This window comes from Tachypleus tridentatus, chromosome 4 (assembly GCF_004210375.1).
Source record: "Tachypleus tridentatus isolate NWPU-2018 chromosome 4, ASM421037v1, whole genome shotgun sequence".
In the NCBI taxonomy this organism is placed as follows: Eukaryota; Metazoa; Arthropoda; class Merostomata; order Xiphosura; family Limulidae; genus Tachypleus; species Tachypleus tridentatus.
The window spans coordinates 59,920,327-59,945,371 of NC_134828.1; the positions used below are offsets into that span (position 1 = coordinate 59,920,327).

Sequence of the window (25,045 nt, forward strand, 5' to 3'; positions counted from 1 at the left end):
CCAGATAAATAAAATGTCTACAAAACTTTAATGTATCAATAAAGCAATAATTCTTGTTACTTAATTCATATTGTCTCTTTTATATCATATTTAAATAAATTTTGTTTTATTAGACTAAAATTTTCCTCACAACAGAAGAGATAAGTAAATATATCTAGCCTATAAGTTTCTAGGCAATTCTTACCTCATTTAAAAATAGAAATAAACTTAGTAACTTCATAACCTCAGGCACCTGGCCATTGTCTGTTGATTTCCAAAAAAATGAGAAAGGCTGCTTATCTGAACTTTGTGACCTTTTTTAAAATCATGAGAAAAAACTTATCTGGTTCTGATTTTCTCTGTTTCTAATCTCTCAATGTTTTTACCTACCATTAATGGACAAGTAATAGCTTCAGCAAGATTAAGGTGAATTCTAATATTTCCTAAATAAGGCTTGGGGACAGGATTGTTTTATCATCTTTTCTAGTAAAAACAGACGAGAACATGCAAGAACATCATCAATGTCAAAATCATATTAAGGACCTAATCTCAATTTTAATAAACGACATGCTGTTCTCATGTTAAATAAACTCTGCTTCTTTATCTTCACAGTTAATTTGTCCATCTGTCTGTCTCCATATTTCTACTTAACGAGCATTTCAAAATTAGATGCTCTTATAACTTTATGAAATTTACAACCAGTTTTCTTTATTCTAGTGCTGATGTGTTTTCTCTCAAACAGAATGATGGCAAATATTGTTAAAATTGTATAAGATTGGTGCATCTCTCACCTTTTCTTAATTGCACACAAGTGCAACTGATGATGAAAGATGCTGCCTATTCACATTTGGCCTCATTTTATACAGCAAAGTTACTGGGAGTTTATAGAAAATGTTTCTACTTTTTTCTTTATCATTCTATACAGGTTGTTATGACAAGTGAATTGGTGAGAGTAGTTTCTTATGCAGTATATTATACATAACCACAGTTTGCAGCCACATTGTATTTTATATGGATTTACCACAGTTTGAACATGTGGTCTTTCATCTCACAAATTGTCTTTTAATATATACTGGATTTTACATAGAGACTGTTTTGTTTGTATTTATACTTAGTGTATATCAAGGGCTTGCAAGATGGCTCATATTCAGGTAGTGTCCTGGTGTTATTGAATGACATTACACTTTCTCATTCATTGCTTTTTTGTATTAAGTGTTAATTTATTCTTGTTTTAAAATGCATTAGCTTTAATTTTAGTATACTACCTTTTAATTTCTTTGTGATAAAATTGTATTCTTACTGTATATTTTTCTGCTGGAATTCACACTGAAAAAAATCTTCACTAAAATGATATCAGAATTATGTAATCCTGAAGTTTGTAATAAACTGGAAATTTTCAACAGTGAAGTTATGAACTTTCTATTGCAAAATACAAATATTACATATATGTTATAATGTCTGCTTCTCTTTTTGAGATATAATAGAATTTGTTCAATTTTTTCACAAACAAGGATTTTCCTGTTGTATGTTGAACTCGACATTCATTTATTCATTCTTGGAAATTCAACAAAGTTATTGCTACTGATTATGGGTTTGAAGTTTTAGAATAATACAACTTTTTATAAATTTTGATCTATACACTTGAATTTCTGGTGAAGTTACACTGTTGGAGTCATTTTATAGATTTTCACCTGTTTATGGAAGATTGTTGAAATTACTACTGAGAGAAAATGATCCAAATTTGATTAGTGTTTAAAGCATTGTAACTATAAGGTTTGATATTTTAAAAATTATGGACAGTAGTGAATATCAGATGTGAGTTGATGAGCTGGCTTCATTAGTTAGGAGCTAATTAATGTTATGGTGAAAGATATAAACAGATGTGAAGATATGCATTCATAGTTTTTATTAAGAGGTTTTAACTGGTGAAATTGGCTTATGCTTTGCTCTTGTGAATTGAAGGCTCAGACCTGTGACTAAGAAATTTAGTATAGAGGGCAGGTTATTGTATTTGAACCACCCTTGTTAATGCCATGGCAAGCCATTTTGTTCACAATTCTGTTTCTTTCACTTTGTCTTTGGCAGCTGTTCTATTTTGAGATAAAAAAAAGTTTATATGTGTTAAGAGAATTTTATTTTGTTTAGTTAGGTGCATTTGAAATGTGAAAAATTAATATACACACACACATATTTAATGATAAATTATACTCGGAACATTTAAATGTGAACCTGTTATAAAAATCAGGCATTTTCTACAATCTTAATCTAGTACTAAGAATTTTAAGTTTACTGAAGATTTGTATGTATTAAATATTTGTATTTTAGTGTACATACTTGATTGTACTGATCTGTTATTTTCTCTTTTCAGATGTTTCTCTGTGTAATTGAGAGAACGACCTGTTCACTGAACTGAAACTATTTTACCTTGAAAGCATGGCAAGCACACAGTACATAAAGTCTCCACTAGATGTACTTAACTTTGTTCCAGAAGGACATGAAAAAGCTTTGAAGCAGGCTTTTTACAACACAGCTGCAATCCTCTTTGTTGCCTTTGCCTTTACTGCTGCTGTTGCAGTATATTTTGTTTTTGAACCTTTCTTAGAGCCACTCTTGTGGGCTGTGTTGTTTGGATCTGTTCTTCACCCATTCAAGCAGAAGTTGACATTACTTTTCAGAGGATGGCTCAAGGGACTTCATGATGATGGAACTCCTCTTGCTTTTGGCTTAATTGCAAGTCCATTCAAGGTCATAGATAGTATATCTGAAGGCATTGGATATTTTGTATTAAACTACATTCAAGTATTCATTGGGCTTGCCGTTGGCCTTCCTATGCTTTATTTTATCTATGGCTTACTTCCAGAAACCTTTTCTTTTGATTTATGGACTGGAATTGTTGTGTTTTTTCAGAGTGCTTCAAATGTCTTGGAATTCTTCAGTAATGCTGGCCTACTGGTAACTATATTTTAGATCCCTCTTTATTTCTATAGTAACTCCATCTGTATGAACAATTCTTTTAATATGATATATTGAAAACATTTGAAATGTGTTTTAAGCTTAAAAGTACATTTGCTGCAAAAAGACAAAACCAATGAAACAAGTAATGTACATTAGAGCTGGGCAGTTAGTGCAATTCAATAATCAATTAATTATTGAAGGCATTAATGAATTACATGCAGCTAATAGACTGTTATCAAAAGAGATTTGGACAGTTGAATTAATAGAAAAAAGCAGAGATCAGAAGTATTAATTTCACTTGGGGATTAGTTTCATGAGTTGTGACACAAATGAGTTATACTGAACAATCTTGAATTAATCAAAAATGATAATGAGAAGTTGTAATGACAGTATTTTGTTTATTTGGATAGTGGGAATGATTTTCTTGACATTAATTGATTTAATTTAATTTTGATTAATTTTTATTTCACGTGACACTAAATGATGCTCAGAGGTAATCTGTCGTATTGAGTAATTGAGGTAATTGCCCATCTCTGATCTACATACTGCAGTACTAAGTTTTTAATTTTGAAATATTCACATTTAAAAATATGGCATTAAAATGGGTATAAAATGGTCATTAGGTAAGGGTACAAGTATATTTATATGTAGGCTTTGTGTAATGTGTTATAAATATTAAATCTAGGTATGGACATTGGTGATTGGATATATACTTCTTGTGGTAATATGGTGGACACCTCATTCTCAACGTATACTTCCTCTGATGTCTGTCTGTGTTTGGATGACTGTTATATTTCATTTTGCAACAATTGCTGGTTTTCTACGTGTTCCTATACTGTTCATTCTTCTAGTTCTTCTGGTGGTGGGTTTTTTTACTGAAGTGAAAGAAAACTGGAAACAGAATGAATCTGGAGGTACATATGTAAATAAATTCTATTGACTATTAATTCTACAGGCTTCATGGCTTTAAAGGTCAATCATCATAATGTAATTTTACAGATAATCAATAATAACAATTTCAAACACAACTTCAATTAAATGCAAGTTGCCTGAATTATATATTTTCTTGAAAATATACAAACAAAATCCTTATATAAACTAAATACATTAAAATATACTACAAAATAAATTAGTTTATGCTTCTCATATATACTTTCTCTTATTTTATATTACTTTGACTAAAGCTAATTACACTTTTTCCTGTTAGTTTAGGAACACAATTTATTTCCATAACAATTTGATAGAAATATACCCCTTATTTTATTTTTCCTTTTTGTAATTCCTAGTCATAGTTGTTACTGTTATGTAATTTTAACTAACTTACTCAGGCACTGTTACTTTTGCCCCTTTTTCTCCATGTATTTAAAGTGGTAACAAAATGTTTGGGAAGTATTTTTTTTTTGTAAATTAAAGTTGTGTTTTGTACCACAAGAATTTTAAATTTGTTCAAAATACATTAATTAAAATGTTTTTTGTATTTGCTAGGCTTTTTGTTCAGAACTTTAACATTTAAGTTATGTATATTTAATCTTATTTTCAAATTACCAACCTATGAAATGTCACAATTTATACATTCTAAGATCTTTGTGTTTCCATAATTGCAAGTAAAAATATCTTTATTATTGTTTTTGTAGTTTTAATATAACCTAAATTACATTAATTCTTTAATGGATGGTATTTTGTACGTTTTGGTTATATATATATATATATATATGTGTGTGTGTGTGTAATATAGTTTTGCTAATTATAATTTTCACAGCCTTTTTTCATCCATCAATTTGTAACATGTTATTAACAAGAAAAAAACGTTCTTGTACTGTTTTAGCTCAAACATTTCTTAAAATATCACAACAGGTGCATAATGAAGTTACAACATTGTTGCTTAACTATTGCTAAAAACTAAACTTAGTTATTTTACACATCTTTATACTGTATGCAAAGAAAATGATAATTCTGATGATTTGCCTTAGAGCAATAAATTATAATTTTTCTGTTTGACAGTGACTTATTCTAAGTACCAGTAGCCCCTCACTTGTTTTATAAATTAAACGGTTTAAATATCACTTTGTAGTTGGTTGAGATCTCATGAATTAAATGTCAGGGCTAATTATGCAATTACTAATTTTTAGTTTTTATGAAAATATAGAATTTTTTTTTAGTCTGTGACTGTTTAGGAAATAGATTCTTCATCTTAAGCCTTTATACTTGGATTTTAAATAAATTTAGACATATAACTAAGATATATTTTTTGCAAGCACAAATTAGTTATTTGTAAATACAGTGGAAAAAGATATCCAGCCATCATCTGTGGGTTCCTTAAAGTCTACTACAGAATGGCTTACTGAAGGAAGTGCATACACTGAAGAGGTTACACAAGTTATGGTATGTTGTTGAACTTTTGTATTAAGATGTATGATTTTTGAGTATTTGAGTTTTGGCAATTTTTTTCAATTGTACATTCATTTATTTTAATGGTGTATTGTTTTACTGATATGCTATAAATATGTTATGTGCAAATATGAACTGTACAATTAAAAGTGGAATCTTTATGGACCTATAGGTTTTTAAATAATAGTGCATAAAATTGCTTGTGAGTCCATGACTTGTTTATATTATCAGTCACACAAGAAGTGTAAATGTATAAAAGTACAATTAATATTGCAGTTGATCTTAATGTATTCTATGTATTTTCTGATTATCTTACACGGAACAGGAATGATTTGATCTCATATTTTGATCAGTTTTTCACACTAAGTGTTATATTAGGCCTCTTGGTATAAATACCTATATGTGGTGAGAGGATCTCCCAGAGAAGGTTTTATCTTTAGTTTCCTCCTCTAGGATCTGAATGTCCACCCACATGTTTGCTGTGCATGGTGACCTATGTAGGGGAGTAGAGGATCCTAGTTGTTGAGGGGTCTCACCTTAATACATCACTTTGGCCTTGAATTTCTGTGGACAGGCAATCTTGGGATGATCCTTCCAGGTTCATTTGGTGTGGACATTGTGTTTGATGCTGGTATTTGGGTATAATGCTCACAAAAAACTGGTGTTGCTGCAATGTCCATCCACAAAAAAAAAAATAATTAAAATTAGATTACTGGAAAACAACCATGTATGGATGACTGTTCAGCAGTCACCATCACAGTCTGCTGCATTTATTGTCTGAGAAATCCTTAAGGGAGATGTCTTTCTCTTTCATTCAATAGGGATTAGAGGCACTTGCTGGCTCTCCCAAGTCAGTGAGAAACCTGTGCTTGAGAGGCATTTTGGTGGAAACAACTTCACCACAACACACCAAATTCCTCTTGAAGTCAAAGGCTATTGAGATTACTCCCCATGCATGTTTGAATTCTTCCAGAAGATTTAAAGTTGAGAGGGATTTAAAAAAACATTCTCAAGTCAGAGATCCTTGCTGGTTTCTCCAACCAAGGTGTTTCTGTGGTGCTCTGTATCTCCATTTAGAAGGACAAAATAATGCTACCTACAGGTGTACTCATTTTGACGTTTACATTGCCACATCCACCTGCCACTTGGAAGGCAGGATACTTAAATTGTAAGGTATGTCCACATATTCCCAACCCTCTCCAATGTTTTCAGTGGCAGTGGTTCAAATATTCAACGATCTCTTGTTGTGGATCATTAATATGTACTTGTGGTGGCAAAGTCTATGATGCCTATGATTGCAAATTGGAACCACACTGTGTTAACTGTAGTGGTTCATATCCTTCATACTTTTGATCTTTCCCTAAATAGGTGGAAAAGAAAGAGGTGCAACATTTAAAAACTGTAAACAGTATTTCATATCCTGTGACTAGGAAGTTACTGTTTCCCATTCCATTTTGAGCACAAGCTGCTGCACTCTGTTTTACTGCTACAGTAGGAGTGTAGACATATTTTTCCATGTCTCCAAAGAGTTGTTTTCCAACCATGTAAAGTCTTTTGCCTTCTGTGGTTATGAGAGTTAACAAGTGAATGTGTACTCCAATCTCTGTTCCTACCAATCCTTCCAGTGATTGCTTGGAGGCCACTTCCTTTGCCCATGTCTTCTGTTGCGTGTTAGGTCCATCTTTGGCCTGAGATGTCAAATGATTATTAGTTCTCAACCTCAGTCGCTGGACTCTACATTTACTGACAGATATCTGCTCACTTGATCCAGGGCAGAATCCATGGATGTTGAAAACCTCCTTCTAATAAAGAAAACCAACATGGTCATAAATTGAAAGGTTCTCTCCCTAAATAAAAGTGGCCACATTGACACAGCAGAATTGTCGAGGTTTCATTTTAAATATAGATGACATTAAGGACTTGTTTGATTGTTATCATCCTGTGCATCTCTCCATAAAGGAAACGTTTCTGAAACCTGCCAGTACAATTGCATTGCCAATCCTTTCTTTCAGCAATTTCATTTGTACAGAAATGTCAGGTTCTGTGACTTGATTGCATGGAGAAGTGGAACTGCTGGTTGATGAACATGCACCCAGCCTGTCTTTGCCACTTGATACACCCTTGAAGGCCATAGTTATCTGTGTTTCCTTGGGTTGTACCATCACTGTCTGTTCTCTTTATCTGTCTTCTTGAGAGACCTATGATCAATCAGACCTTGTTACCATTTCCTTTTTAATTTTGGGGGATTTTAATGGACATAATACCCTTTGGGATGGTGTTACTATTGATGGGAGGGGTCATTCTGTAGAGAATATGCTATTGGCTTTTAACCTTTCTCTCTTCAGTACTGATTCTTATACTTATTTACATGTGCCAAGTCAGTCTTTTACTGTTGTTGATTATCTGCTCCCTTTCACTTATCTCTCATTTCTTTTGGGGGGTTGGCAGTGACCCATGGGGCAGTGATAATTTTCCTATCATTTTGAAGGAGACTGGCTGTGGTCAGTGCCACCTGACCCTTCTCCCTTGGTGGAAGCTGGACTAGGTCAATTGTCTCTCTCTTACTGCTCTTTAGGAACTTGATCCTGCCATTGTCTGTAAGCCATCAAAAGATGTGTGGCAGCAGTGACTAACTGTATTGTCCAGGCAGCTGCTCATTGTATTCCTACAACTGTGACATGTTTTCCACAGTATTCTCATCTGTGGTGTAATCCTGCTTGCCACATGGACATGGTGGATTCAAAAATTGGCCTGGAATACCTTTTGCAGGTACCCCACACTTTTAAACCATATTGCTTTTCAGCAGGCTTGTGCACATGCTCAGCTGATAAGGTGTCAAAGACAGAAGGAATCTTGGATTAGGTTCACAACCAGCATGTCTTCTGCCACCAGTTTCAAAGTCATATGGGACAAGATTAGGAAGGTCAGTGGACAGTATACTTCTGTCCCCTGATCTATCTTGTTCTTTGGTGGTCAGGAAGTTGCTGATGCCCAGAGCATTGCTGATACTCTTGCCAGTTCTTAACCACTGGGGCAGTAGACCATGGAAGCTTTCTTTAGTGTGTGCTCAATACCATTCATTTTGAGTATATAGTAGTGGTATGCTACTGGTGTGGATGACATTGAAGCTTACCTTACTACAAATCTGATACACAATTTCATATCTGTCAGGTGTTGGATTTTGTATTTTGCCATCATGCTATTCACCCTTTTGGCTGAGAAATCCCCTCTTCTACCATCCCCTGGATGTTGATTCCCAGCAGATATGGTGCTGGTTTTATTGAATGTATGCTCATGATGAAGCAGATCCTTGGAATGGAGGACCCTTTTCCTTCTGTGAACCAGATATTTCTGTAATGGTTTGCCTGGTGTGGGTTGAGATGAATTTTATGTTTACAGTCCAGCATTGGAAGGATACTAAGATTCCTTCAAAATGCTGTCCAATTGATTTGATGAGTTGTGTCAAAAATATCTTGGAGAGAGTGGTTAATGCTTATCTTCATGTTAGTTCTAACTCTGTTCTTATTGATATTCAAAACTGACTGGCCCATTTTTGTTTAGTTTTTCTGGATACGTGGCCACTTTGGTATTTGCATGAGTGAGCGCACTGACACTGCAGCTAAGTTTTTCTGCTCTGGTGCTATTATGACTATGCCTGTCCTATACATGGACTACAGTTGGCTGAATTAGATCTGTTCTTGGATGACATCATTCCACTGATCAGTCCATTCTGCTGTTTCTTATTACTATCCCCCACATGTAACATTTCTATGAGTCATCTGAAGAAGGCAGATACATCTATGTAACTTTCTTTTCTATTCTCATTTATACAAATGGTTCAAAATCAGGTGACTGTGGAACTCTGCCATGATTTGTTGTGACTTGGTGGTTGCTCATAGGATTCTCTCTACAGTTTCTCTGTTCACTGTTTAGTTGTATGCCATTTCTCTTGCTCTAGATCATGAGGAAGCTATACAGTACACCAACTGTACTAATTACACTGATTCTGTTAGCTCTGTATTGGCTCTGGAATTGCTTTATGTTAGTTTTCACTCTGTTCTCAGATATTCATAAACAACTGACCCATTTTTCTTTATCTTCTGTTTTCATCTAGTTTTTTGGGATAACTGGACAGATTAGGAATGAGCTTGCTGACACCACTACTAAGTCCATCAGCTTTGATGCTATTATGGGCATGCTTGTTCTACATATGGACTATGGTCCTCTATTGAAGGCTCAGCTTTGCACCTCTTAGCATTCAACTGGAAGTGAGCAACATCATAAATTTTTCCAGATCAAACCTTCTGTTGTTATTTGGCTGTCTTGCTTGTATAAGGAGGAAGTTCTCCTGGCTAGGCTATGCATTGTTCACAATTTTGTAACCCCTTGTTTTATTTTAACTAGGACTGATTCATCAATTTGTTGCCTTTGTCATAATGACTCTGAGCAATGAAACCATTTTAGACGTATTTTTTATGAGTCTATTCTTCACATCGGATGGTGACACTGTCCAACTTTATTGTATTTTTAAATTTTTTATGAGATGTTAGCCTTTTTAATTCTATTTGAACATTTTGTCTGAATTTTAGTCATTATTTAGTTTAAGCTGTATTCATTTTTCTCTAACAGTTTTCAGTGGTTGTTTGGCACATATAAACTAGTAGCTATGATAAACAAACAATCAATTCTATTAGGCAAAAAACAGAGTATTTTCAGTATAGTGCAATGCAGTGAATGTTATAAAAAGAAGTTTGTAAATTTGAGAGTTAATACTGCTATGCTTCTTGAAAGAATGAGAAAAAATGGAACAGCACTTTTAATATTTTTTGTTGTTTCAGAGTAATGAATTAGAAAATGCATCACAACAAAAGGTACAGGTGGAGCCCTCTACACCAGAGCGAGTATCACAAAGGCTTACTAAGCCTTCTTCTCTCCCATTTACACCAAGAAAAAATGAAACTGAAAATGAAATCAAAAGCCAAGCAAAATTGAGCAACTTGTATTTATATGGACTTGTGTGGGCCTGCATTCTGACTGAAGTTTGGTTAAATTTATGGCTTTTAAACCTCCTCCCACTGCCTGTTATATATATTGTTATTAAGAAATTAGGTCAGTTGAGAAAATTAATCCAGGTTCAGTTTGAGAATTTTTTATCTATTTTGTACACTTTCATTTTAAGATGCTAATTACTGTTTTAATGAAAATTTGTAATTGATACATTTTTAAAGTTTTGCTACATAGGTGGTAATTGTTTAAAAGTATTAAAAGTATCAATGCTATTTCAATACACAGGATAAGAGTAAAGGACAGTTGTCAATTAATGAAATGTAAAGTTAGATATTTTAAAATGGTTTACTTATAATTGATTTAAGTCAGTCAAGTAAAGGATGCTCAAATGTGCATGTTTATTGAACTTGGAGAGGACTGATTTAAATAAGTAATCAATTTCCTCTGAGCTGTGATTATACCAGTTGGTGTCACAAACTAACTGATATCATAATTAAATGATTACTTAATACTAGTGTTTCTGATTATTAATATTTTCAATTCCAATTTTAATTAAGCCATCCTCCTTGCCCTGTCTCTCCTGGATTTGAACCAGTGTCACCCTTCATGCCCTTACCCCTCCTTATTTTGAACCCTTGTCAACCTGTTCTATATATTTTTTTGATTTTTCTCCTATTGACATATATATATCATGGTTCAGAAGTGTTTACTCTTGATGTCCACTGTACCTTGTTTCACAGTTCATGTGTAGTTCTTTTTTTAAATTGTTATCCATTGCACTGTCTTGCAGCATTTCTACAGAAATATTCAACAATCTAAAAGACTTTCTCGTATTTTAGTGGAGTGTGGGAGTCCTTGTCACTTGCCAGTTCTTAACCACTGGGGCAGTAGACCATGGAAGCTTTCTTTAGTGTGTGCTCAATACCATTCATTTTGAGTATATAGTAGTGGTATTCTACTAGTGTGGATGACATTGAAGTTTACCTTACTACAAACCTGATACACAATTTGAAATCTGTCAGATGTTGGATTTTGTATTTTGCCATCATGCCATTCACCCTTTTGTCTGAGGAATTCCCTCTTCTACCATCCTCTGGATGTTGATTCCCAGCAGATATGGTGCAGGTTGTATTGAATGTATGCTTATGATGAAGCAGATTTTTGGAATGGAGGCCCATACTCCCTACCATTTCTTGTATCCAAGGTTTATAGTAGAGGACCCTTTTCCTTCTGTGAACCAGATATTTCTGTAATGGTTTGCCCGGTGTGGGTTGAGATGAATTTTATGTTTACAGTCCAGCATGGCCTAGCTTCCCATTTCTAATGTTAGTTTTGTATATACTGCCCAATCTCTAAGTAATGTTGGACTGCACGGAAAAGAGGGTTTTGGTGACAGTAGCATTCCTGTTGGTGTAGGGTTGCTGCATGACCATTTATATGATAGTTTTCAGATGTCTCGCATAAATACTTGTGAGGGTAGATGGGAAGTATCAAGGCTAGCAATGAGCAGAAATTTTTGCAAACATATGTGGGGCAGTATTATTCAAGAAAAAGTATTTGTAGAGGAAGGTAACTATTGGAAATACATTTTCAGTTTAGGAAAATGTAAACATTTAGGTTTATGAATATTACTACCTTTGCTTTTTTACCTAACCAAGTAATAGACATATTGCTACTATATTTTTTCTCTTAAGTTTATTAAACTTTGCTGACTTGGAGGGATGGTCTTGGGTTCATTTCTTATTGGCATCTTTTCACCAAACTTGCTTGCCCCTATTTCTGTCATGACAAAACTACTAAGGCTATCTGCCATGGTTATTAATTTTAGTCAGAAGGCAATTGTGATTTTTTCCTCTGAACTGCTGAATAGAAAGAAGGTAATTGCTGTGCTGCAAACCTTTTATTTGTTTGTTTGTAATGTGATTTGGAGGACACAGTAGTAACTGATTGATCAGATGTAATCAGTTAATTGGGCCATTGATTAATAAATGTCACTAATTATCCAATTCTGTTTAGAAAGTATATTTTGTGAAGGGTGAAATAATGAATGTTATATATGTGTGTGTGTGTGTGTATATGTACATGTGACATTTACTATATATTTTTTTAATTACATCTCCAGGCTGTCACTTTGGGTTATTCAGCTTCATCAAAGAAAAGCTTTCTGCTGCATGGACAGTTGGAATGGACTGGTGCCAGAGTAGAAAGGAGGCTCTTGTCCCTGCACCTGTTCGAGGCTTGGGGAAGATGCTTGCTCGAGGTGACCGAAAGGTAATTTAAACTATGAAATTACAAACCTTATTTACATACTTTTTATTATCTATATGAATTTAATATGATAATTGTTCTTTATTCAAATATTTTTTCATAAATACACTAGAAATTATTTTCATGTAAGATTAAATACATTTAGATTAAACATGCATATCATTATAAATCTACTGAGATGGTAGGGCAAAATACACAGATACTAAACTACAGTATTTTTATACACAGTTCATAGTTTTTTTTCTAAATGACAGTCGTAAGTAATTCTGACCACTTGTTATATTTGCCAAAAAGAGAGAGTTTAATCTTTATGTAGGGAACACATTAATATTGATGTATGTTAAGTCAATTAGAGACCTTGCAAACATTATATATACACACATGTATATATATGACAGTAAAGATATCAAAAGTCTGAACATTTTTTAAAGGGAGATCATGAGGAGTGGAGTCTCTGTTTAACCACTTCTGACCAGCATGCAAAAAACAAACATTGATACATGGTTAAATAAATCAATAATGTTATTCAACTATATTATCTCTGATAGTATCAATTTTCATTATTTAATTTGTTTTAATTTTTAGAGCACATTAAGTGTGATCCATTCAATGAATACTATCTGATCAGGATGTTTTTATTTGCCTTATATATAGACTTGTATACTCTTCATAACATATCACAGAATAGGATTAAAATCAATATATGATATCAAGAGTTGACACTCAGTTAACAACTAGAAATAGTCTTAAGTACTAGGGCCATAGACTACTAGTGATAATGAAGATGACATAGCCATTACAGCTATGTTCTGTGAACCCAGTAAAGAACAATTTTGTAGATGTTAACTCATCAGAGTTGTACATTGTCCTGCTATTGGGTAACCTGTGTCATTTATTCCACACTACCCAAGCTCTTAACATGGGAAAGGTTGATGACTCTTTGACAACAGAGCAATAAAATATTTTAAAAGAATAGTGTATACTGCAGGCACATCATTGCACAAATCCAAAATTCCATAATGTTCAGTTGCCACCCAGTTTATTCTCAGAGCTCTGTTTTTCTAATTCAATATTAACTCTAATTTCCTGTAATGAATGCAAGTTTGAAAAAGTTCATTAGCATGTAAGGCTGAAAGTAATAAAGTAAATGCACTGAACTTTTATGTTATGGTCAGAATATTCTTGGTAATTACAATATCATCAGTTGTCTACATGTCTGTAAACTGTGCCACAGAGAGAAACATGGGTGAACTCAAAATTTGTAGAATGTCTAAGGCCATAGAAGAAAGTAGTGTTGCATGTTTTTTTGATGCTGCAATAGATTACACTACTGATATGAAGAATATGGAAGAAAATAGTATTGCATTGATAGGAAAGAATGAGTTTTCTTTGAAACAGTTGGTTAAATCCTGTTTAACTTGACTCCACTCTGTTTTACCAATCTGTATTAAAGTTGTCCTTGAAGTTTTTTTAGCTACTGAAATAGTCATATTTATTCTGGGCAGAGCAGTCAAGGCCTTGGGTAATTTTTCATTTTCACAAACCTGTAAAGCAATAGGTTTGTTATGAAGAAGTGATCCCTCAACACCCTCAAGAAATGTAAGGGAACAACAATTTACTCAGTTCAAAAGCATTCAGGGTTATGTTTATAAGAATTATTTTTTTTTTTTTTAGTGGAAGGGGATATAAATTAAATATCACACTTCTGGTTGACAGCAAAACAAGTACCTTGTTTTTTTGTTTATTATTGAGTACTCTTATCACCATCCAAATCAGTAACAAGTGTTTGTTTATGAAAGTTTAAATGAGATTGTAAAGGTTTTGTACAAATACTCAACTACTTTTAAAATATCTTCTTGAAATACACTTTAAATCACTTAATACAGTACAATCTTTCTATGTTTACAGAAATTCTAAATTATTGATGTAGCTAATATTTCCGTCTTTCAAAGGAAGAAAGAAATAACTTACTGAACACAAAAAAAATATAATTTACACGTGTGGATACACATGTTTAATGATTTAGAAATGTGACCAGTAATCAATAAGCATTTGTTACAGAATGGAACCATGGTTTCAGGAGGTTTTTGAATGTTGAGTGAATGATGTAATGTGTATAAGTTAAGTTGGATATTGCATGGTAATGTTAAGGTTTAAAAGGGACTACGTGAAAATAAAGAATTATTCAAGAGTTATGAGGATATAAATGTTAATCTTAGGATTGTTTTTCTCTTTATAGGTGATAGCTGTATTGGAAGGATCCATTGATACTTTCACAAGTATTGGTGTTATATTGATTGTTTTGATACTGACAGTTGTTGGGACAGTTTTCTGTCTGTACAGGTAATAATTCCATGAACTTAAAAATTAACTTCTGATAAAAAGGTCATAAAATATTTTGTCAACTAATGTGACATACAAGTTACCAAGCTTAATTCTGAGAAATTCTGTTTTTTACTTAAATTTTTAAACAGATTTTTACTTGACACCTGAAACGTTTGTAGGTCACTATAGGGTTAAAGTATTCTATCAACACTTGGACACTGTAATTACAACCAATACATTGATATAATCTCAATAATGTCTTGCTTTGTTATTTATGTTTCTGCTGGAAAAGGTCATAAAGTATTTTATTAACTAATGTGAAACACAAGTTACCAAACTTAGTTTCAAAAAAGTAGAAACTGTGCACAATACTGTGCATTAGTTTATTTGTGTTTACTTTTCTTAGTGTGTTACATGTCAGAGAGTTAATTTAACATTTTTTCAGGCAATAATACTAATTGACAGTAAATGATTTACACAGCTTTTATTCTGCATTTAAGTTGAAAGAATTAAATACTGTACTAAGTTTCTGCATCCATAACCTGTAAGTAATTGTCACTGAAGAAGAAAGGTGCATCTTGGAAAATCACTGAGGTTTATAGGGTATTGGTTTTTTTCCTGTAAAGAATTTGAGGTTAGTTTAGCTGTTTCAGGTTAATTTGTCTTTTTTTTTTTTTTTTTAATTAAATATTGACAAAAAATTTGTGTAATTGATGAAGGGCAGTTATTAAAGTTATTTTTTTTTTACCTATGAGAACAGTTCTAATGACAAATAACATGACTACAAAAATAATACCATTCCATATTCGGCCAAACATTTTACATTAAATTTACAAATATTTAATATAACACTTAAAAGTGCAGTGAAATATTTGTACAATTTCAAATATTTATGAAAAGGGAAAAAATATGTGAAGAGTGAGACAAATAATTAGATTCTTAAAACATTGAGGAGGTAGAGAAGTAGGACATAGCATCTTCTTCTCAAATTCCCTCATAAACTTTCATGCAACAGAACAAAAGAAGTTCATTTATTGTATGATATTTTTTAGCTTAATGTCTAAAGTTTTTTATTTGAATAAGTGCTACCATTAAAGTTTGGCTCGACATAGCCAGGTAGCTAGGCCTCATAATCCCAGGGTGAGAAACTGAAGTCATTGTCCCACCAAACATGTTCACCCTTTTAGCTGTGGAGGCATTATAAAGTGATGGTCATTTGTGCTATTTGTTTGTAAAAGAGTAACCAAGAGCTAGCAGTGGGTAATGATGACTAGCTGCCCTTCCCTCTAGTCTTGCAGTGTTAATTTGTGGTCAGCTGGCACAGATTGCCCTCTTGTAGCTTTGCACAAAATTGAAAAACAAACCATTAAAGTTTTAGAAAATTATCTTCTATAAAATAAAACTAATTGAACTATTTATGTGCAGAATGTCTCTTTGGTGTATGTTGTATTGACATTTGTATTTGATAAGGTAAAAAGTACAAACTGCTAACTAATTTAGATATTTTATTCCTCATTTATGATTTTTATTTGGGGAATAAAAGTGTTGAAACTTTCCACTTGTGTGGATAAGATTTGTTGATATATGATGTAAAATTACAAGTGTGTAGTCTGTGTTACTTATTTTTCATTCAAATAGTTTGTAAACAGCAATACCTTTAAATTGTTAGAGTGAAAAACTAAATTTTAATGCTCTACATTTAAAAAAATGTAATTCTCTAAAGCCAACAACAGTTTAAGTTCACCATTTGAAAGCTGAGGTAACTATTTGTCACAGTATTTTTCAGAGTTAATATTCCTTTTTATGTATGAAACATTTTCTGTTGTAATTTGAGACTACTTGAGCTGAGTAATGTTGCTTTTGAATGACTTTATTCAATTTTTCTAAGGATTACAGACAAAATTTAAAAGCCAGTGAGATAGATACTATTTGTTTAATCTAGTTGTAATAAAATGCAATACATCAATTGATGCTGCTACCTATAACATTCCTGCTGTTTAAGGGTTAAGAATTAAGAAACATAGATTTATTATAAGAGTTGTCAAATACTGCTACTTGAGTTGTACCAGAGTATTCCAAATCTTGGCAATGACTACTGTTGACCAGCTGTTTTCTCCTTAGTCTCTCAGTTGAAAATTGTGAATAAATATATACAAATAACTTTATATTATACATCTCAAACAAAGCAGCTTGTATATTATATTGTTTTCCTGAGAAGGATAGTCAAAAGACTGCATTGTTTTACCAATTAATAAAACCTTTATTGTAAGTAGAAAAAAGTATGTTTTGTTGTTTGTTTATTTGTGGAGTAAGATCATGTAAATAGAATTACCTTCAACAGATTTATGGTGAAAGTATGCATTTGGTGGAAGTGACTAGCAATTTGATCAATCGAGTTGTCGTACATAATCCAGAACTGCAGCAATTGTTGCCTGAGAAGTTACAAGATGTTCAGGGGACTCTAGATTCCATGGTGGGAAATGCATATGTGTATGGAAGAGAATGGATTTCCACCACGGTGAGAAAATCAGTGTTAAGAGTATTCTCAGATACTCTGTTATTTTATATTTACTTTTGTTTAGGGTTTTTTTTCTTCATCATAAATTTTTGTTTTCTTCAAGTATAAAATTATGAACCTTTTAATAATCTCTAGTTTACCTTTTCATGTTTTTGCATAATAAATTATTATTTTTTGTATAACAGGTAAGAGATTTTATTGATGAAAAGGATGAAACTAGAGCTGCTGTTGTTGAGGAACAGATTTTAGAAGTTTGGGATCGTATTTATCATCTCTGGATAACCAGGAATGCTACTAATGTTACCAGTGCTTTTTCATCACATCCTGGAATGTCATGGAGTGATCTAGTAGATGGAATGAAAACATTGAATTTAACGCTTTTGGTCAGCTACGTCCAAGAGAACATTGGCACTCTAATAGCAGTAAGACAAGTGTTTTGTTAGTAGTATAATGTATATATTGGAACATTGTGGATTCATCTGTCATTTATTTATTGAAATTAAAATCTGTGTAACAAACTAGGATGCAGATAGTAATTATATTGATGTCATTCTTGTTTAAATGTAGGCCTGTTTGTTTTCATTATAGCAAAAATACTTGATAAATAAGGGTGTTTTATTATGAAATAATTATTTAGAACTGCCATTTTATTTAGAACACAAAACAAAGTCATAAAAACATAGCAAAATCTACAGTATATATGAATTCTTTAGATGTAATGGGCATGGGGATGATTAATTTATTCATGTAGTAAAGCTTACACACTTTACTATTTATAACCAGTACACTTTAAATGTGTGTATATCTAGTCATAATGAACATTGTCTCACTAAAAATTAAACATGGTTAAAATATCAAACTTAAATAGAATTAATGCAAACATTGAAATTTAATAACAAAACAGTAACACTAGTTTGTGAACAAGTCACAATTTAAAATTATTGAAGAACTCTAGAATTGTGTAAAAATTGTTTATTTTTTTAGGAGACAGAACTGACATTTTTGTAAGTATTATATTAATGTTAATGAATCTTGGTTTGATGCAAAGACTGGCTACATTATTGTGATCTTCACCTAATACTTAGTTGAATAATATTTACCACAATAACAACTTAGATTAGTATAGAAAAGACTAAAGATATTAAAATCTTTCTTATTTAATAATGACTTGTTCACTTAAGAGTATGCAAAAATTAGTTCACATCTCAGAACAAGAAAATGGTGAGATATGGCATTCAAGAACACAATATTTTAGTTTATTGTTAACTTGTGATTAAGAAATGGTTGACAGGTTAAAATGGAGGAATGTCTGGGTGCAATAGCCATTGCTCATTTAGATTTAATGTCTTACTTTGTATGGAGGTGAAGAATAATAAGATTTTTATCCCATCTTTCTAAAAAACAAATTTTTGAACAGATGATACAAGAATTATTTGTTATATATTGGCTGACTGATTTAGTTGGAGATATTAACTAAATTTGGAAAATTTTTCATACCTTCCAGTCGTGCCTAGTTAACATAACTTGCATTGACACAGTTCACATGTACTCATGTTTTATATTCAGTAATATAAATCTGACCTTTAGTCTTCCTTTTCTTGGCTGTGTTTTAGTGGACTAGTATTTTGTAATATACTGTCACATTTCAATTATTATACATTATATATGTATATAGATTATTACTATTTAGAAATAAATTATTAAACTTATTTTTCATAAAGGATAGAGCAATAAATCTAGAAATAAAGCAAACAATTATCTCTCTGTACTAGAACCTTTGAACTCTATTGCTGCTATATATAGGTTGCTAAGCCTTTTAAAATTTTACATTTGGAGGATATCAAACAAACATTTTTTAGGTTTTATATATACAGTTGAATAACCAAAAAATCATAAAGAACTATACTGATAACATAGAATTCCATTATAATTTATTAAGCTTAGTAATTAAGATTTATTTAAACCTATCTTCATGAAATCTTGGTTCAAAAGAATGTGGTAGCATTTTAAAGACTAAAATGGCTGAGAAGACCACAAAGGGAAAATTCTAAGCTGTCAATTGATTATTTACCTATTATATTTTTATTATCCTAATCATAATACTTTTTAAGTTATGAGGAAAAAACTACTCATGACATAGGAGTACGAACACTTTTTGTTGTAACTGTATGTCTTCTGATTTACAACGCTAAAATCAGGGGTTCAATTCCCCTTGGCGGGCTCAGCAGATAGTCCGATGTGGCTTTGCAATAAGAAAACACACACACACACCCTTCTGCACTACTTTAAGCATGACACCACCAAATCAAGAATTTATCTAGCCACTGTTAACTGGCCAGATTAGAAACCATTTGTCTATTATGAGAAGGTACTGTGTGGATAGTACCAAACTCAGTTGTGAATCATTTTCTGAGTGAATGAGTGGAATGGTTAAAAAAATTCCATCCATTTTGATGCCCATTTAATAGGGACCCGCTTTGACAATTTTGGGTAAGATTCTATCCGAGAACCATAACACCATAACATCCAAGCTTTCCAATAGGTTCTGAGTATTCAAAGCAAAGTTCTGGAACAGAGTATGGAGTAAAGAAGCAAGTTTAGCTGAATTTGTTGAATATTTGGAAAGTCTCACCCAGCTAGCTACCTTACCAAGATGATTCTTGTAATAGTTAGATTCATTGGTACATGAGCAGTTTATAAATATCATAATTTTTGAATAAGAATTAGTCTGAAGCAAAGAAGTTTTGCAATTGGTGATAGAATTAGAAGCCGTTAAAGTTTCAATTGAAGAACTATTAACACCATTGACAATTTACTGGATCATTAGATTCAGTAATATTCAAACATTAACTCTGTTGATGATAATTTATAATAATTGAAAGGACTAGTTAGACAACATCTGACATAAAATAGAGGAAATAGAGAACAAGACAATAAAGATTTCAACTTTTAACTTGAAAGGACATTTTACCAGGAACTGCAGACAAGAGCAAGCAGAGGATAAGAACTCCTTCCAAAGGATACCAGAAAGAGAGAATTGTTACAGATATAGTAAACCTAACCATTACAGTTGAGACTGTTTGGAATCAACAGCACCAAGGAGATGATATTTTGAGGATAAGTTTTTGATCCCAACCAGATCAAAGGAACAATAAAAGGCTAACCATACATTAGGTAACAAGAATTAGCAGGACTTATTTGTCAGAGTTAAGTTGAGAATACCTGATCTATCCCATATGAGATAAAAAGTTCATTGTTTAAAGAAACCAAGTCCATAGATTTCTTGATGGGAAACCTTGCAGTATTTATTGACACTGGTGTTACAGCGACAATAGTTTGATACAACTTGATGACAAAAGATGGAAAACTGCTTCCAAATGTGAAGGTGAAAAAGTAGGCATAAAGTTTCAGCAAGAGTTAAGTTAAAAGCTGCCTTTACTGTAGAAAACTTTTTTGTTTCATGATGTGTGGGTTATTGATTTTGAAGAAGAGTACATTTTGAGGAGTGACTTCAAATGACAACATGGAAATGGGCTTGGGCCAGCTGGCCAGCTTCAAATAACTTTGCAGTTTATTATCGGGAAATCTATGTGTACTGCATGACAATAACAACATCAATGACTGACTTCTCATGAAAACAAGGAGAATGGTCTTTGTACTACAAACACGTTAATCACTGATACTGGGGCTTGTTAAAAATAAATTTATATCAAGTGACTGAGCCAGAACAGAACTGCACACTTTAGTGTGTAGTGGTGGATTATTGGGATGTAGAATTCTTATGGATCTGAAGGATAAAGATGTAATGAACACAACAAACCATAAAATTAGAATCAAATCTTGATGGTAACTTGCAAGATGTGAGGCTTTACAGGTAATATTTCCACATCAAAGAACTTGGAAAGTAGTCATCTTTGGGAAGCAGTGTAGGAAGTCTGATGTCAAACTTCTATATTAGTACAGCTTCCACTTCACTTAAAATAGTTCTATGACTATAGCTGTAAAGCACTCACAGTGGATCAGTACTGGCAGTTACCTAATTGATCATAGTGTACAAAGACATCTCCAGTGGGCCTTGTGTCCTCAAGTCAAACAAGTAAAATACTTCACAAAATTGATATTGAAGAGGCAGTCCCAGTACATATGACTTCAACTTATAGAACAAACTATCTTTCAAAGAGGTAAATTCCATAAAAAGCAGGGAGTGATAGAGAGAGTACTAGTTCTCAGGTATCTCTAATTGTACTTTTGGAGAAGAAAGATGGTTTCTACTTGGACATCCGGATGGTGAATGAACTTACCAGGAAGAATGCATATTCACCATCAAGAATTGACTGTACTTTAGATGCTCTATCTTTATCTAAATGGTTTTCAACATTGGATGTTAGAAGAGGATATTGGCAAGTTGAAATTGAAAAAGCAAGTATAGAGAGGACAGCCTTTACTGCAGCGTGTAGTATGCTTTATCTGAACTACCCTGAAATATCATATTGATCTACTTAGATAACATAATTGCACATGGGAAGACCTTTGAATAATACTTATGAAAGGCTTAAGGAAGATTTTGTATCAGTTGAGGAAATATAATATTAAACTGATTCATAAGAAATATGAATTATCCCTTCAATTGATGAGTTTCCTGGCACATGCAATCTACAGATCCATTGAAATTTGGACAAAACCACAGAACCATCGTTACTGACAGTAAATGTTGCTGTCTTATGAAATTTTTCCCTGACGTAACTTGTCATTTACACAAATCCTAAAAGCCAAATACATTTTATTGGACAATTGATTTTGAAGAAATATTCAACAAACTGGGGAATGAATTTATAATATTCCTATGTTGCCTTATCTAATTATAGAAAATTCACTCATTTTAGGTACGGATGCCAGTGATTTTGTAGTAAAAACAGTTTTGTCTTAAGTACAACACAAAGAAAGAATATATGAATTGCTACAGTAACAAAGCAATAAGTGCCAAAAAGTGATGTATTGTACAACTAAAAAAAGAAAATTAAATGTTGTTAAAATTAAAGCTCCGAGTCCCTTCTATCATTCTCTATATTTACAATAGCTTATGCTCCAGACAGACCTTTCATCACTGAAATAGCTGGTGGATTTTTGAACCTGGAAGGCCAGATAGCAAGATGGCTCCAGAAACTCCAGGAATACAACTTTAACATTATGGATTATAGCATGGAGATGCTAATACATTATCCCTAAGACCATTTGTTAATAAAGAGCTTAAACAATATGTAAAAATCATCTAAGGTACTGCAAAATCTGAGAATATGCAGACATAAGTTATTAATTCTGTAATGTGGCCCAACATCTAACTGGAAGCTACTTGGGTAAAATATGAGTTTGAGATCAGTTATCAGAAAGACCTTCATAGTTCTACTCCTAGCTAGAAGCTGCTTTGGTAAAAAAAAAAAGTGAGTTTGAAATCATTTATCAGAAACACTTTTGTGGCACAGTTGCTCCATGTAGCCCAACACAAATATGTATCAAACATAAGGAGACTATATGTGCTTACAAGAAAGTATATTTTGTCAATATTTCAGAATTTGCTCCTGAGATGAAAGGTTTACCTTTAAAAATTGCTCAGGTTATAGGATTTCACAAATTTGTCTTTTAGAAGCATATTCAAAAACTAGTTAGTCGTTAAAATGCATTGAAAATATAAATGTGGTAATTACTTGACATGTGTAAATGTATTATCATTTTTAAAAGTAAAGACTGATATTTCTGTTTAGGTATTGGAATCAGTGTGGACTGTAGTGATTGGTAACCTCAGTCTAGCCTTCAGTAGTTTGACAGCAATTTTGTCCTTACTGTTTGGAGGAGGAACTGCTGTTCTCAATTTCCTTCTGGATTTTGTAAGTTCTTATTAGGTTTCTTGAGAAAAATACTTGGAATGCTAACTTAAATTGTGATAACTTCATTAATTTCACAGCAACATCTAAAAGTGATAGTAAAGCATGGAGGTAGAGAGAGATTGAGATTTTTGTTTTTCTGCTAGTAGTTTCTACTGTTTAAAATGTTTTAGCATTTTAACTACTGAAGATGATGCTATTGCTAATGTACTTCTATTTTGTTATTCTTTCTATAGAAACTGTTTTGTTCAGCAAATTCATGTATATCCTAGGTATAAGGATAAGATAAAATCTGCTTGTAGAAAAAAGAGTAAGCTCTTGGTTGCTCATCACAATAACATAAAATATAAAGATGAAACTAATTTCAACTCAATTGTAAATGCAGTAAATACGTTTTGTTTTTTTTTACATTAGGAGCAGTCATCTGTATCTGCAAAATTAATTGGTTAAGAAGTATGCATATAAGGAATGTTCAGTTTTATTTATTTTGTAAATAATCACTATAGTTGCTTAGTATCTAACTTTATGTATTGAGTAAAAGCTGATGTAACTAATAAGTGCTGTAAGAACGGAAATTGAAGGTTTTTCGATTAGACAAAACTACATGGGTATATGATAAAGTGTTTTGCTGTTAAAAGATTTGAAGATCATTCTGTATAAATAATATTTTACAGTGTACTTAATATTCTAAATAAAAAGCAATATTAGAGTGGATCCACATATTACATATTTACCTGATGTAAACAGTAATGTGTTGTTTTTTTAGGTTGTATTTTCAACAGCTCTATTTTATTTGCTCTGTGCAAGTGGTACTCTTTACAAGCCTGTTGAAATGGTCAGTATGATGCTACCCTCTGGAGGAGCAGGTAACAAAGTAGGAGAAGTAGTTGAACAATCCATCAATGGTGTGTTTGCTGCATCTTTCAAGATGGCTGCATTCTATGGCCTGTATACTTGGTTGATTCACACTATCTTTGATGTCAATATAATATATATTCCATCTGGTAAGCTGTGAATGTTGGCTAGAACAAATCATTAAGAAACTTCTGTTTTGTGATAGTTTTATCATTATTGTAATTAGATAAAGTACAGGGTGTCACTGGAAAGTCACTGTGCAGTTTTGAAAGCAGGGATAACAGCATTCATTCAGTCTATTTCAAGCCAGCAACTGATAGCAATGTTTAGAAACAAAATAAGAAGGATCCAAGCCTGTATTGATGCCAATGGGGGTCACTTTCAACATTGTTTATAATTGTCATTCATATTTACCTCCTGTATTCTATATTGAAACATATCTGTTAATAAATATATAAGTGCACAGTGACTTTCTGAACACCCTGTAGAAATGAAAAATTGAAATATTGTCTTTTTCATCATGTATGTGAGTACTGTAAAGCTTCAAAAGATGTACCTGCTGGAGGTGAACAACAATTGTGTGACTTTATAAAGGAATGCATTAATATAATTACTTTATTAATTTATAAGTAAGTAATGTTTATGTAATAAACTGGCATTAAAAACAGCAGCATAATAGAATACAAGTGGATTTAAGTTATACTGCATTTGATTACCGTCATTCCTATTATATAAGGGACTATATAAAAACTTTTAAAAAATTTTATGCTTAAAGTATTTGATGTATTGAGGAAAATTGAAAAAAAATAGTACATTTAAAATATTGTAATTTATTGTTTGTAAAATATTTTTGTTGTTATTTACATACCTG

At 32.4% G+C, this 25,045-nt stretch overlaps 1 protein-coding gene across 1 annotated transcript in view; it reads left to right on the forward strand.

Moving 5' to 3' along the window:
* Positions 1-25,045, forward strand: part of LOC143249223 (transmembrane protein 245-like) — a 35,773-nt gene that overhangs the window by 1,969 nt on the left and 8,759 nt on the right. Inside the window, 10 exon segments of the mRNA XM_076498699.1 lie at positions 2,348-2,931; positions 3,620-3,848; positions 5,216-5,316; positions 10,161-10,431; positions 12,452-12,600; positions 14,837-14,930; positions 17,232-17,440; positions 17,626-17,862; positions 23,200-23,322; positions 24,086-24,323. Coding sequence (XP_076354814.1) covers positions 2,413-2,931; positions 3,620-3,848; positions 5,216-5,316; positions 10,161-10,431; positions 12,452-12,600; positions 14,837-14,930; positions 17,232-17,440; positions 17,626-17,862; positions 23,200-23,322; positions 24,086-24,323 — 2,170 coding nt within the window. The 5' untranslated portion in view covers positions 2,348-2,412.